Source organism: Dendrobates tinctorius, unplaced genomic scaffold (assembly GCF_039654945.1).
Source record: "Dendrobates tinctorius isolate UK_male_01 unplaced genomic scaffold, ASM3965494v1 ptg000022l, whole genome shotgun sequence".
NCBI lineage: Eukaryota > Metazoa > Chordata > Amphibia > Anura > Dendrobatidae > Dendrobates > Dendrobates tinctorius.
The window spans coordinates 53,878,209-53,893,967 of NW_027361690.1; the positions used below are offsets into that span (position 1 = coordinate 53,878,209).

Here is a 15,759-nt window from a genome sequence, read left to right on the forward strand (position 1 = left end):
TAATATTACATTTCAAACTGAGGAAATGGCAACTTGAAAACAAAGTTATCTGAGAATACAAATTCCTAAGGGTGCCCAAACTTTTACGTCAGCCCATTTTCATTTTTTTAATTTTTAAAATGTGAAAGATTTTTTTCCCTAAAATTCAAAGGAAATGTGTCATCTTTAGGTCTTTTAGAGAAAACTTCATCTTCAACTTGCTTAACTGCTCACAATAACAATAATTTCAACCAGGGTGCCCAAATTTTCACATGCCGTTGTATGTGAATAGAGTGTTTTTGTTGTGTTTTTTTTTTTTTTTTTTTTTAACGAAACCTCTCCAAATCCACCTTAAACATTCAAAACTCCTCAAAAACTTGGGAGGTTCTTCTCAGTTTCTGTTTGGAAAACTGCTATAAAGCAAAAAAAAAAAACACAGTGTACACATACTCTTAGGTTGTATAGGTATTGTTGTCACTTCCTTCTGCTGGAAACCAACTTACTTAAATGTACATTGAAAATTCAAAGTGTATAAGTGTATATTTACATGCAGCGTTTTTGCTACAGATTTTTCTGCAGAAAAAAAAATAGTATTGGTAGGAAGAATTCTGCGTACAATACTCAGGTTTGTCATGCACAGCTTTGTTTTCCAACATAATGTATTTTTCCCCAGAACCACCATGACCCTTTATTATTATTATGCATTTATATAGCCCCATTTATTCCATGGCGCTTTACATGTGAAAAGGGGAAATATAGACAAGTATAATAAACATGTGTAATACAAGGGACACACAAGTACATAAGGAGAGGGGACCCTGCCCGCAGGGGCTCACAGTCTACAGACTACAGTCCCTTGACCTTGGTCTTTCTAATCTTTCACTCTAGATTAATTTTACCTACATTTAAGAAGATTATGTTCATTCTAAAAGCCACACAAAAAACTCCCCTCAAATATACATTTCATATAGCTACAGTAATAGTTCCAAGATTTTTAGATCCGCACATGGCCTGTAGGTTTATATTGACCATAACAGTGTTGAAATAGTTGCCCACTTTCGAATCAACAACCATCCTTAGGAAAGATAGTTACGGCATATTGTTAAATGGTCATTTATCAATATATATTGGTAACAAATGGCAATTGTAGCTGGAGCAGAAACCACGTCACTCGTCTCATTTTATATGTCAAGTAGATTCTGAAAATGCACTTTCAGATGTAACATTTAGTTTAGATGTTGTGAAATAAAAAAAAAAGTAAAAAAAAACCCCAAAATCACATTCATAACTCAGTATTAAAAAAGTCCCATAAACTGAGTAAAAAACACAACGAAAAATAAAACCTTCACAAAATAGCCACTTGTTTAAAAAATTAGATGTGACATCAGATATAACAAAAAATGTTGTATCTATTTCTGCATGGAAACTAAAATGTTGCAAGTGCACTTATGCAGCAAAAAAAAAACCCAAAACAACACATTGTAGTTTCATTCACATAGTTTAGCTGCGGTGTGCAGTGCAGTTTTAAAGAAAATAAAAAAAAAAAAAAACGAACAATGAAATACTAAAAAATACAAACAATATTTAGCATGCACTGGAACATTTGTTAAACGAACAGTTCCAGAAAATATTAGCCAAATTTTTTATTTTTTTTTCACGAAATGGCTAACATTTAAAAAAAAAAAACAAAAAAAACCCATGTACATGCGTTATTACCTACTTTATGTCAATGAGCGAAAAGCAAGCAAAATAGAACCTTATTTAGGATAATAAAATCTATTGTTCTACAACGAGTAACGAGTGCGGAAAAAGAACAATCGTGCTGCACAAGATTAGAAAAAGTTATGCAAATTTGGAAAAAAAAAAAAAAACGATTCAAAATTCACTCTAAGGATATTTTTTTTTTTTTAATACTAAAGCATTTTTTTTTTTTTTGCAGTGTGTTGCCAGGGAATAACCTATTGTTTGTAAAAGCAATTTTCTATGTGGTGATTTTTATTACTTGTAATTTTTGAAGAGAATACAAATTCTCATGTAATTTCCAAGGACGGAGAAGAAAAGAAGAAATGCGCGAGCTCGGGCTACACAAAAGGTGAGCGTAAACATTTTCCTGATATTTTATTATAGCCATCTTAAAAGCAAGAGAAAGAGAAGACAACACCTTCGCAAAAATCTCAGCCTCCGAGTCCATGTTAACCATTTCGTGAAGGTGCTACAAAAAGCCATCTGAACGTACATCAGGCAAGAAAAGATATATTTTATGTTCCCCCCACAAAGGATGACATCACGGCACAACACTGGCAGTCAGTCCGGAAGATCCCTAAGGAGAGAACTGTGGTTTTTTCCTGTTGGAATCACCGCAGGGTAGGTTTCATCTTTGCCACCGCGATCTTGTTTACAATCTGCGCGCTTTGCGTGGACGGCAACCATTGTGAGGGATCGGGGTGTTGTCTGTAATGGAGATCACTTCCAGTCCTCCCATGGTTAACCCCTTGATGGCATGCTGTGAAATAAAAAATAAATGAAATAATTAATAGAAGAAAACCCACTCAGGACCTCACGTCTTTTCTATGGTTAATTGTGTAAGACAGTATATTAGTTGTTCTTGTGGATAGACGGAATGATTTAGCCTAGGTCATGTTTACATGCAGCATTTTTGCAGCAAAGAAGCCGTATTTTACAGTAACAGAAAAGTTGAGATTTCAAAAATATCAGGAACGGACAGCATGTCACTTCTTTCAGCATTTTTTAGTGTTTTTTTTCACCCACAGAAAAGAATAAGTAAAAAAAAAAAGCTACAGCTGTTTTTGTGAAAAAAAACCCCTAACTACTAAAGGGAATCTGTCACCTCAATTTTCCGATATGAGATACGGCCACCGCCATCTGGGGTTTATCTACAGTATTCTGTAATGCTGTAGATAAGCCCCCGATGTAACGTGAAAGATAAGAAAAACGAGTTAGATTATACTCACCGGGGGGGGCAGTCCGGTCCGATGAGTGTCGCGGTTCGGGTCCGGTGCCTCACATCTTCTAGCGATGACGTCCTCTCCTTACTTCTGTCGTGGCTCCTGCGCAGGCGTACTTTATCTGCCCTGGTGAGGGCAGAGCAGAGTACTGCATTGCGCAGGTGCCGGGAAAGGTCAGAGAGGTCCGGCGCCTGCGTACTGCAGTACTCTGCCCTCAACAGGTCAGATAAAGTACGCCTGCGCGGGAGCCGAGGGAGAAGCAAGGAGGACGTCATCGTATGAAGATGGGAAGCGCTGGACCGGACCGCGACACCCATCGGACCGGACCCCGGGGTGAGTATAATCTAACTCGTTTTTCTTATCTTTCAGGTTACATCGGGGGCTTATCTACAGCATAACAGAATGCTGTAGATAAGCCCCTGATGTCGGTGGACGCATCTCATAGGCCAAAAATGGGGTGACAGATTACCTTTAAACATGTACCGTATACAAATTTTATATGTAATCCGCAGCAAAAAAAAAAAAAAAAACGCAAAAAAGGAGGGAAACCTATATTTTGAACGCAGCGTTTTTACTGCCAAGAGAGTAGGTTTTGACTGCAAAAGAAAATCACTTCAAAAGCACTGCGTGTGAACATAGGCTTATTTTCTTAAATGGGTTTTTCCAACCCTAAAAAAATGTATTTTACACACAGCATACAAACTTGATATAAATACAGAAGTAGTACAACTCAGCTTACCAGCCCCCAATCCACGCTTCCCCGATGTCTATTCACCTGGCTCTAGCGATGTGTTGATACAACATGTGACCCCTGCAGCCACTCACTCACAATGATTGGTTACAGTGGTTAAATGTCACCATGACACAACATTATTGGAGTCTGGTAAACAGACAGAAAAGAAAAACGGAACCGTGGAGCTCGGAGATTGGTTAGGTGACTTATGCTTTTTTGGAAATTTACACCATTGTAAACCAATAATAATAATAATAATAAAAAAAAAAAAAAAAAAAAAAAAAAGTTTACCCATTTTATTTTTAGATATCTTTGGAAAAAACAGCAATTATTTCAAAGGCCAAACATATCTATAGATCTATCCATGCCTGGGCCAGTATATAAATCATGGAATCATTTACTGAGTGGCATTCTGAGGTCTCCTTAAAAACTGTAGACTCAAACATGAAGGGCCCATTTTATTATTGCATTTGCAATTGTTTGTTTTGTAGTTTTTGCTCCAAATTCTTTTCTCCATTTGCACCTTTTTTTAGTCTATTTTATGTGGTTGCCTGTTTTTTTTACTTTACACTTTGGGTGTGGTTTAGGGTTTTCAGATGTTTTCGCCCGATTTGGAATTTCCGACTTTTTGAAAAACCAAAGAACGTGTCACAAATGTATCCCGGTCAACCACTTTGGGGTGATTCTATGTTCAAACATTTTTGAGCAATTTTTGTGACATTTGGAAAAAGATGCAACTTTTTTGTTCAAAAAGTCACAAAAGTGGTTAAAAACTGAAAAATAAGACCATTTTGGAATTTGCCCAAAATTCACGATGAGTGTGTGCCATTTTGAGGAATTGGGTAAATAAACATCAGCAAAAGCCACAAGATAAAAAAAAAAAAATAGGGACTTAAAAAAACCCTCAAATGTTGAATTAAGCCCCAAGATATTAATAACCAAATGCACTGGGACAATTAAAATGTGACCCTTTAACTCTTTATTGTAGGCAGTGTTCATATAATTTTCAAGTCGCGACCACATGACTGATATGGACGTCTCTGGCGACATCCCGCATCTGCAGTTATTTTCAATTGAATCCATTATTGATGCCAGTGAAGGACAAAACCTGAAGGTCATCTATCCATCATATAATCGCAGATAATAAATGAACCTAGATCTCAAGCATCTTGTCTATTTAGAGACAAAGACAAGCTACAGCAGTTATGTATTGCATTTGTGTATTTCTTACAAAATAACTATAAGCCAGCCATATAGTTGTGCTGAATAGCCAATGCCCCAAAGAGATTACCAAAAATGAGCCTAAAGATATGTCTTATTACCATTTCCAATTCCCACCAGCTTTTTCATGGACGAGTACACGGAAGCCTGTAGGATATGGTTTCCTCACGGACTGCTCACATAACAGATTGTTGCCTGGATTTTGGAGCGAAAAATGTGCACATTCCGCCTCCCATTATTATCAATGGGAATCTGCTCTGTCGTTCATATGAGGTATAATTTTCTGCATTTGACATCGGCTTTGCGGAAAAAAAAAAAAAAAAAAAGTAGTGACACTAATGTGTAGACAGGGCTTCTACACTGAATCTGCCACACTTGGAATGGCCTCAGTAATAAGGTGGCTTTCAGGTGTAGATCCAATAAAAGGCAAATCTGCGGTAGAAATCCAAGATCAGTCTCCGTTTTCGCACGATGGATTCTGCAAAGGATTTTTTTGTAACTTTGTGTGCTGCACAATTCCAGCTATTCATGAGTGAATGGATTACCACAGCTCTATAGCTAGTAAAAGTAATGTCCACCTTTTGAGTATTATTATTGGATATTTATTAAAACCATGGTTGCTTATAGGCAGAGAACTTTTGGTTGCTGACATACAGTGGGTACGGAAAGTATTCAGACGCCTTTAAATTTTTCACTCTGTTTCATTGCAGCCATTTGGTAAATTTAAAAAAGTCCTTTTTTCCCTCATTAATGTACACACTGCACCCCATATTGACTGAAAAAAAAAACACCCAGAAATGTAGAAATTTTTGCAAATTTCTTAAAAAAAAGAAAACTGAAAAATCACATGGTCATAAGTACTCAGACTCTTTGCTCAGTTTTTCACATCTGGATTTGGGGATCCTCTGCCATTCTTCCTTTCAGATCCTCTCCAGTTCCATCAGGGTGGATGGTGAACAGCCATTTTCTGGTCTCTCCAGCGATGCTCAATTGGGTTTAGGTCAGGGCTCTGGCTGGGCCAGTCAAGAATGGTCACAGAGTTGTTCTGAAGCCACTCCTTTGTTATTTTAGCTGTGTGCTTAGGGTCATTGTCTTGTTGGCAGCTGAACCTTCGGCCAAGTCTGAGGTCCAGAGCACTCTGGAAGAGGTTTCCATCCAGGATATCTCTGTACTTGGCTGCATTCATGATTCCTTCAATTGCAACCAGTTGTCCTGTCCCTGCAGCTGAAAAACACCCCGATAGCATGATGCTGCCACCACCATATTTCACTGTTGGGACTGTATTGGGCAGGTGATGAGCAAAAAGTTCTATCTTCACCTCATCAGACCAGAGAATCTTATTTCTCTTAGTCTGGGAGTCCTTCATGTGTTTTTTTTTTTTAGCAAACTCTATGCGGGCGTTCAAATGTCTGTCACTGAGGAGAGGCTTCAGTCGGGCCACTCTGCTATAAAGGCCCGACTGGTGGAGGGCTGCAGTGATCGTTGACTTTGTGGAACTTTCTCCCATCTCCCTACTGCATCTGTGGAGCTCAGCCACAGTGATCTTGGGGTTCTTCTTTACCTCTCTCACCAAGGCTCTTCTCCCACGAGTGCTCAGTTTGGCTGGCTGGCCAGGTCTAGGAAGACTTCTGGTGGTCCCAAACTTCTTCCATTTAAGGATTATGGAGGCCACTGTGCTCTTAGGGACCTTGAGTACTGCAGAAATTCTTATGTAACCGTGGCCAGATCTGTGCCTTACCACAATTCTGTATGAGCCCCTTGGCCAGTTCCTTTGCCCTCATGATTCTCATTTGGTCTGACATGCACTGTGAGCTGTGAGGTCTTATATAGACAGGTGTGTGCCTTTACAACTCAAGTCCTATCAGTTTAATTAAACACAGCTGGACTACAATGAAGGAGTAGAACCATCTTAAGGAGGATCACAAGGAAATGGACAGCATGTGACAAATATGAGTGTCTGAGCAAAGGGTCTGAATACTTAGACCATGTGATATTTCAGTTTTTCTTTTTTAATAAATTTGCAAAAATGTCTATATTTCTATATTTTTCAGTCAAGATATGGTGCAGTGTGTACATTAATGAGAAAAAAATGAACTTTGTTTCATTGCAGCCATTTGGTAAATTCAAAAAAGAGTGAAAAATGTAAAGGGGTGTGAATACTTTCTGTACCCACTACTGTAATAATGACATGTACTGTGCAGACAGCCCTAACCTTTAGGCACTATTTCTGCGCTTTACTGGTGTTCATTAAAAAGACTTCCCCATTTCCTCTGCCAGGATGATTTATTCTCTACAGTATAATATATCTATCTGCAGTATATCACAAAAGTGAGTACACCCCTCACATTTGTTTACATTTTTTTTATGGGACAACACTAAAGATATGACACTTTACTACAATATAAAGAAGTCAGTGTACAGCTTGTATAACAGTGGAAATTGCGTGTGCCCTCTAAATAACTCAACACACGGCCATTAATGTTGAAACCGCTGGCAACAAAAGTAAATACACCCCTAACTGAAAATGGCTAAAATTGCGCCCAAATACCCATTTTCCCTCCCTGGTATCATGTGACTCACTGGAAGTTCAACATGGCACCTCATGGCAAATTACTTTCTGAGGATCTGAAAAAAGAATTGTTGCTGTATTTAAAGATTGCAGAGGCTGTAAGAAGATTGCCAACACCCTGAAACTGAGCTGCAGCACAGTGTCCAAGACCTTTCAGCGGATTAACAAGGCAGGTTACACTGAAAACTGACCTCACCCATGGTCGACCAAAGTAGTGGAGTGCATCTACTCGGCTTCATATCCTCCAGTGGTTATTTCAAAAACGTCATAGGAGTTCTGGCAGCATTGCTGCAGAGGTTAAAGTGGTGGTGAGGTAGTCCGCCTGTCAGTGTTCAGAATAGCTGTAAACAGTGTGCTGAAGACAAGCAAACTAAGGACATGGCTTACTGGAGTCATGTCCTGGGGTCTGATGAGTTCAAGCTAAATATATTTGAAGAGTACAAAGACAAGCGTGTCTTGCCCACAATCAAGAATAGTGGTGGGAGTGTCATGATTTGGGGCTGCATGAGTGCTGCTGGCAGTGAGGAGCTACAGCTCATTGAGGGAATTACGAATGCAAACATGTAGTGTGACATACTAGAGCAGGGTTCCCCAACTCCAGTCCTCAAGGTCCACCAACAGGTCATGTTTTCAGGATTTCCTTAGTATTGCTCAGGTGATAATTGCTTCACCTGTGCAATACAAAGGAAATCCTGAAAACATGACCTGTTGGTGGGCCTTGAGGACTGGAGTTGGGGAACCCTGTACTAGAGTAGAGCACGGTCCCCTCCTTCCGGAAACTGGACCACAGCATTCCAACATCATAATGACCTCAAACACACCTCCAAGATGACCACTGCCTTGCTAAAGAAACTGAGGGTAAAAGGTGCCGGCCTAGCCAAGCATGTCTCCAGACCTAAACCCTATTGAGAATCTGTGGGGCATCTTCAAATGGAAGGTGGAGGAGCGCAAGGTCTCTAACATCCACCAGGTCCTTAGTGTCGTCATGGAGGTGTGGAAGAGGATTCCAGTGGCAACCTGTGAAGCTCTAGTTAACTCCATGGCCAAGAGAGTAAAAGCAGTGCTTAAAAATAATTGTGGCCACACAATATATAGATACTTTGGACACAATTAGGCCATTTCCACTTAGGGGTGTACTCACTTTTGCTGCCAGCGGTTTTGACATTAATGGCTGTGTGTTTAGTTATTTAGAGGGCACACCAAATTTACACTGTTATACAAGATGTACACTGACTAACTTGTATCAAAGTGTTATATCTAGAGTGTTGTCCCATGAAAAGATAATAAAATATTAAAAATATGAGTGGTGTACTCACTTGTGATATACTGTGTATATACAGTATATCACAGTAATATATATATATATATATATATATACACACACACACACAAACACACCGTATATACTAGTGTATAAGCCGACCCCCCTAATTTTCATAGGTTCCCATTCAGATGGATACTTCAGTCTTAGTGAGGATTGGCATAGAATAGGGACCTGGAAAACGAGAAATGCCTTAACGTGGCTTCCAGGTACACATAACTTGGCCATTTTATGCGCTAAACTTTCTCAATTTTTCATACTTCTAATGCAGTAATGCAATTCATTATTCATTTTTCATGTTTGCAAGGTTTGGCACTACAGTATGCTTCCTTTTGTGCTAGAATGTATACGAGTTGGTGACTCTAGGTTAAGCACCTGTTCACACTATGCTTATACTTGGATGTGACAATCAGTTTTTGAATTTGACCCCCCTAATTTTGTCACAAAAAAACTGGGAAAACTTATTGACTCGCGTATAAGCCTAGGGTGCACAGTGAGTGGCCCCAGATTAATGCTGCACAGTGAGTGGCCCCAGATTAATGCTGCACAGTGAGTGGCCCCAGATTAATGCTGCACAGTGAGTGGCCCCAGATTAATGCTGCACAGTGAGTGGCCCCAGATTAATGCTGCACAGTGAGTGGCCCCAGATTAATGCTGCACAGTGAGTGGCCCCAGATTAATGCTGCACAGTGAGTGGCCCCAGATTAATGCTGCACAGTGAGTGGCCCCAGATTAATGCTGCACAGTGTGTGGCTCCAGATAATGCTGCACAGTGTGTGGCTCCAGATACTGCTGCACTGTGGCCCCATCATGTTGCTGCTGCTGCCACTGCCTCCGTTACAAAAAAAAAAAACAAAAAAAAAAACCCCAAAAAACTGTATACTCAGCTCCTGCTGCTCATCAGCGTTGCCGGCTCTGGAACGGGGACAGGTGAATATGGCTTCCCCCGTTCATACTCACCCCCTCCTGCCTCTTCTCTGCAGCGCAGCTCATGCTTGTTCATGTCCTCAGCGCTGCTGCTCTTCCTGCTTCAGCGGTCACGTGGTACCGCTCATTAAGGTCATAAATATGCGCATATTCATGAGTTTAATGAGCGGTACCACGTGACCGCTGAAGCAGGAAGCGCAGCACCGAGAACATGGAATAAGCAGGGGGGCTGCAGAGAAGAGGCAGGAGGGGGTGAGTATGATCTCTGACACCCCCAATCCCCCTCCCCCGCCGACCTCCCCCCCCGGTATATGACTGCTGTATAAGCCGAGAGAGGGACTTTCAGCCCAAAAAAATGGGCTGAAAATCTCGGCTTATACATGAGCATATACAGTATATATATACATATAATATCATTATCTTCTATGCATACATTTTAACACATACGGATATTCAATATAATTGGTCCTTGTTTACAGTAAGATATAGAAAAGGTTTATACAGGAGAAGATAAGCGTCCGCTTTCTTGGTTTTTCTCTGCACAGTCCATTTATTACCCTTAACAATCAAATGCTGGTCTAAACGTAAAATGATCACATGTGCACAAAAAAAAAACAAAAAAAAAAAAACAGACCTTTATTAATAAAAGCTGATTTTACCGAAATGTTAAAACAATCCTTATATACAGAGATGTAAAAAAAACAAAAAACAAAAACAAAAAGCAATGGAGGAAGATGAGAAACGATTGTAAGCAAATTTAATACAGTAGTTAGATGTGCGTAATAATATATAAACGAGTTTCACAAAATACATAAAGTATAACAAGGAACAACCATACCCCACTGATACGTTGGACAAGGATGCCAGCCTTTGATCATGTGCTGGGAAACATTTGATAGTAACTGAGGGATCAATGCCTATGGGGGCATAGAAGACTTGCAATCATCATTCGCCCCTACACTCCCTGAGAAAGCACATTTGCGAAACGTGTGTTCTAGTGAGGGGCAGAGAAGCGATTCTTAGATGATATCATGAACCCAGGTCATTCAATAGCAGCCTTACTGATAATATTGTGGTTACAGTAGCATCCATATTACCAGTAGGCTGCATTTAGTCTTGCACCGTTATCTCAGCCCGCTGCATAAATATCAGTGCGGCATTGGTGTACCTGGTAATACTGGGTGTTTTGTGACATTCATGTATATTATGATGGACATCCCACTATAAAATACACTTATGACCTCTGCTTCTGTTGTTTTACATGCCTCTTGTCTATCTGTGTTGTTTCCAACTTCGCTGTATAATCAGCTGCTATTAATAAAGGTCATTTTGGTTTGTGTTTTTGCATTAGCAGTAATTGTCATCTTAAACCTGGCTTTGGTTGGTTTTCTCTAGTGGTTAGTACCTGTATTGTTCAATTGGACCTGGACATATACCCAGGTGATTCCTTCATTATGGCTACGGTAATTTGTTTATAGGATTTATTCTACTTTCTACAGTTTCATCAGGCTGTCATAAATGGGCTACAGATCTAGAATACAATGGCTAGCCTTACAAATAAAATCTGGAAATTGGGGCATCTCACGCTTGGTTCTCTTACAGACAAAAACGATAAATTCGAAAAACCCTCAATTGAAATCTAAGGCAGTGTACACAGTACCAGCCTGATTTTTATCCAATCCAACCTTTTTTTTTTCAATTAGACTGATCTGCGGATTTGACCAAGAATCACGCTGTGCTGGAAAACAGCACGTTTATGCATGAGAAGCACTTGATGACACAAAGAGTTAAAACATGCTAATAGCTGGGCTACTTGTGTGTTGGTGGCACCTCGTGGTCTCAGACCCTGCAGATGCCTCACTGACCCTATGTGTCACATCTACCAGTCTATATTTTGGAAGCACAAATAGCTATTGACCTTCACCTTACTGTAGGTCTCCTCACATCAGTAAATGTCAATTGAGGCACTTGACATACATAAATGAGGTAAAGTACATGATTTAAAAGGTTATGTGCAGGTTTGACATCAAATTTGGTCCCAAAAGAGCTGTCAAATTAACTTCCTGGCCTGATATAGACATAGGCATTATCACCATTATGATCAGTTGACTGTCTAGGAAAAAAAGAAGCCACACGAGGAAAACCTCACAGGTCTGTTGAAAAATTGGATTTAAAAAAAAAAAAAAAACCCACAAAAGACTGTGTGAAGGTGTGATTTAAACTTTTATATATATATTTTTTACATTATGTGTAGTACTCCCACTAGGAGACTTTAAAGAGGTTGTCGGGTCAAAACCAATAAGTATGCAGTCACTGTGTGACTGCAGATTTATGAATACCCCCAGCCCCCCTACTGTGCGCTGCTGGGATTTGACGGTTTCAGACCCGACAAAGGAGGGTACGTATGAGTTATACATGCCAGTGGGCACGGCCTTGTTCACCATACACTTGTGTGGACTAAGGCCGTGCCCTTTAGCTGGACGCGCCCTCTGATCATCCGCGTCAGTGGTCGGGGAGCAACCTCCACTCCACACAAGTGTATGCAGCGAGGCCGCGCCCACTAGCATACATGCCCTACGTACCACATAACTCAAACAATCCCTCTGTACCGGGTCTGAAACCTCCGAATCCCCGCAGCGCACAAAACGTGCACTGGGGAATTTCGAAAGTCTGCAGTCACACAGCGTGACTGCAGACTTATCGGTTTTGACAAGACAACCTCTTTTAATCTTTGATTAGATATAGTAGACTCATGTGAAGATACGCCTATAGAGGAGCTTCAAAAGAGGAACAAGATGGAGGCAAAAGGGGTCATCAGCAAGCCCCCTAGCTGCCATGCTAACCCATCGGTGTATCACAAGGCGCCGGTGAGTGCTGGTAAGAATGCGCATCAGTGATTGCGCTAATTAAAATGCTGCTGTCAGTAACTGGCAGAGGCATTTAAATAAACAATAATGATCACAACTTGCAACAATCGCTTTTGTTAGGAGCAAATGCCGGCCATTTATTACAGCTGGCATCTGCTGTGCATACAGCGAGCACAGCTCCTGAGCCCGCTCCTGGCTGTGACAGACATGTATGGCAAGGTGCACAAAGGGGTTAAAGAGAACTTGTCAGCTTGTAAATGCTGTGCAAGCTAAGGGCGTCATGTCATAGAGCAGGAGTTAAACATATTGATTTACAAGGTTGTGGGAAAAGATTATTTGTATTTTCCTCACTGAAATCCCTGCCCATTCCGGGCTTAGCAGTATAGTGGGTGGTCATGATGAGTGATTGACAGGATTCTATTTAGAAGAAATTAGGTCTGCTCACTTGACTGTCAAGAACAGAACAAACAGGAATTTCAATTAATAATAATAATACAAATTATACTGAATCTTTTGCCACAAACCTACAGTACTGTGCAAATATTTTAGACTGGTATGTAAAATATGCTACACAGTGTTTGAAGGAACTTGACAGGGAGGTTATTCTCAACCTGTTGGAGAACTAACCAGATCTTCTGCGGTTGTAGACTTGCACAAATCCTTCTGTCTCTTCTTGTAATCCCACACAGACTCGACAGACACAAGATCGGGGCTTTGTGGGACCATATGGAGATAGTTCTTAATGACACTGGCTGTATGTTTGGTGTGGTCCTGCTGCAGAATAAATTTGGAGCCAATTACACATCTCTCTGATGGCATTACAAGATGGATATATATGTGTCTGTATTTCTCAGCATTGAGAACCAACATTCATCCTGACCAAATCCCAGAAACCAATTACTGAAATGGAACCACAAACTTGAAAGTGTCTTCCACCATGCTTCACCATTTCCTGCAGATACATTATTGTATCACTCTCCAGTTCGTCGGCAAACAAACTGCCTTCTGTTACAGTCAAATATTTCACATTTGGACTCCTCAATACAGAGGGACTGTTGTCATTTTTTTTTCCAACCCAGTTTCTATGTTTCTGTATATAGTTTACTTACTTTGCCTTGTTTTTCCATGTAAAAAGTAAAGTTTTTGGTAATAATTCTTCCATTAAGACCATTTCTGGCCAGACCTCTAAAAAAATAGATGGGTGTAGCTGGTTCCACTGGTTGCTTCTAGTTCTGAGCTGATGGCACTGCTGGACATCTAATGATTTCAAAGGGAAGCAAGATGTGTCTTGCATCTGCTGCACCAAGTTTCCTTGGTTGACCACTGCGTCTACAGTCTTGTCCATTTCATGATAACGTCAAAGCTGAGAAATACAGGCAGATACTTATCATCAAGTAATACCATGAGGGAGGCGTGTGATTGGCACCAAACTTATTCTGAAGCAGGACAAAGACCCCAAACATACTTCCAATGTCAATAAGAAATATCTTCAGTGTAAAGAAGAACGGGGAGCCCTGGAAGTGATGATATGGCCCCCACAGAGCACTGATATCAACAGCGAGTATGTCTGGGATTACATGAAGAGACGGAAGGTTTTGTGCAATCCATGAAGACCAGTGGTTAGATCTCCAGTTTGTTTAGTACAATCTCCCCATTGAGTTTCTTTAAAAACAGTGTGCAAATGTATATAGAAGAATTTACGATGTTTTCAAAGAGAAGAGTGGTCACACTAAATATTGATTTGGATTTGCCTTTTGTCCATTCACTTTATTTTTATGAATTTGTAAACTTTTAAACACGGATATTTTTTAAAGCATTCTTTGCAGCATTTTTTTCCCACAGCTGCCTAAAACTTTTGCAGAGTACTGGTCATATCATTCCGCTCAGCTCTTCTAGCTCTATAACATTATGTAGGCTGACGAGGCACCATGTGTGATAGGTTCCCTTTAAATGACAAAACGATACTAATGTCAGTGACAACTTGTGCAATAATGCTTACCACTCTCCCGGGTCCCATGCCTTTCACAACCACTCTGACATGAACAACTCCTTTATCGACAGCTTTCTGAAACAATAAAAAACAAGATAAATGATATTAAAAAAAAACAAAAACAAATAGGCAATACACATTTTAAAATACTATGAATTCAGGAAGTCCCAGGCGTCTGAAGCGACAGTACGGAGTTGACTGAATGAGCACGTGCAGAATTCCTACATGAGCTCTTATATATGCAATCTAAGAGAAAACAAAATTAAAAACACAAAAAGGGGGGAAGTGCAAATAATAATTTGTCTTAATGTAGTGAGGAAACACCCATACTGATCTACCTAGCAATAAACAAATGCAAAGTGGCAAACAGAGAAAATTATTAAGAGAAAAAGTGGCTTATAAATTAAGCTGCAGGGGTACCAGCTTGAAAAAAATGGAACAATAAGGTACTAATCCACACAGAAAATTCCTTTTAACAGAACACCTACTGACCATCAAGCTGAAGGACGCATTGTTTGTAAATGGCATGGAGTTCGGGAAGAGGGCCTTCCATTTCTAAGTAAGAGACCGTGTTTTTGTCCGTGCCTTGATGCAGATGCTTTGGTTTTTTTTTTTTTATACAAACCACATCATCTCCCCCCCACCACCCCAATCTCATATCCATTAAAATAAACAGTCTGGGGTTTTCCTGTAATGTAATGCAGATTTCTCCGAAGACGTTAATGGTAGTCATACTTGGACGGGACGTAGAAACATGAACACCTGCTGTTGCCCAGACAACTTAGTAGACGGACTAGATGTCAGCTCCCGTCGAGATAAAAGACTATGGGAGGTCTTAGAAAGCAGAACTGTCAGCGAGCTCAAATTTCAACACTTCCTAAAAGCAGAATCAGTCGAGAAATGGACAAGCCATTTCTAAAACGTGCGAGGCTCTGAAACCTCCCAGTCATTGTAACAAGGGCCTCCAGATATATTCACGGCAGCTTACGGTCTTCTCGCAGGTGCAGTGTGTAACCAGCAGGATTAACACTGACAAACCCACCTAATGTAAAGCCATTGCATGACCATTTCCTAATACAGAATTAGCAATCAGGCCCTTGAACAGCAAAAGGCAAGCCAGATACGGCAGCCTGTAGTCGGCGGTCCATAAACTGAGCAAGGGAATTCAATCTTCCTAATCTCTGTT

General features: G+C 40.3%; 1 protein-coding gene across 3 annotated transcripts in view; it reads right to left on the reverse strand.

The window, feature by feature from the left end:
• Positions 1-2,082: 2,082 nt before the first annotated feature.
• Positions 2,083-15,759, reverse strand: part of MRPS11 (mitochondrial ribosomal protein S11) — a 57,765-nt gene continuing 44,088 nt past the window's right edge. For all 3 annotated transcript variants that reach the window (XM_073568719.1, XM_073568718.1, XM_073568720.1), the window contains 2 exons: positions 14,583-14,648; positions 2,083-2,482 (listed from right to left, as the gene is read on the reverse strand). In XM_073568719.1, coding sequence (XP_073424820.1) covers positions 2,375-2,482; positions 14,583-14,648 — 174 coding nt within the window. In that variant the 3' untranslated portion in view covers positions 2,083-2,374. The remainder of the gene's footprint in view (positions 2,483-14,582; positions 14,649-15,759) is intronic.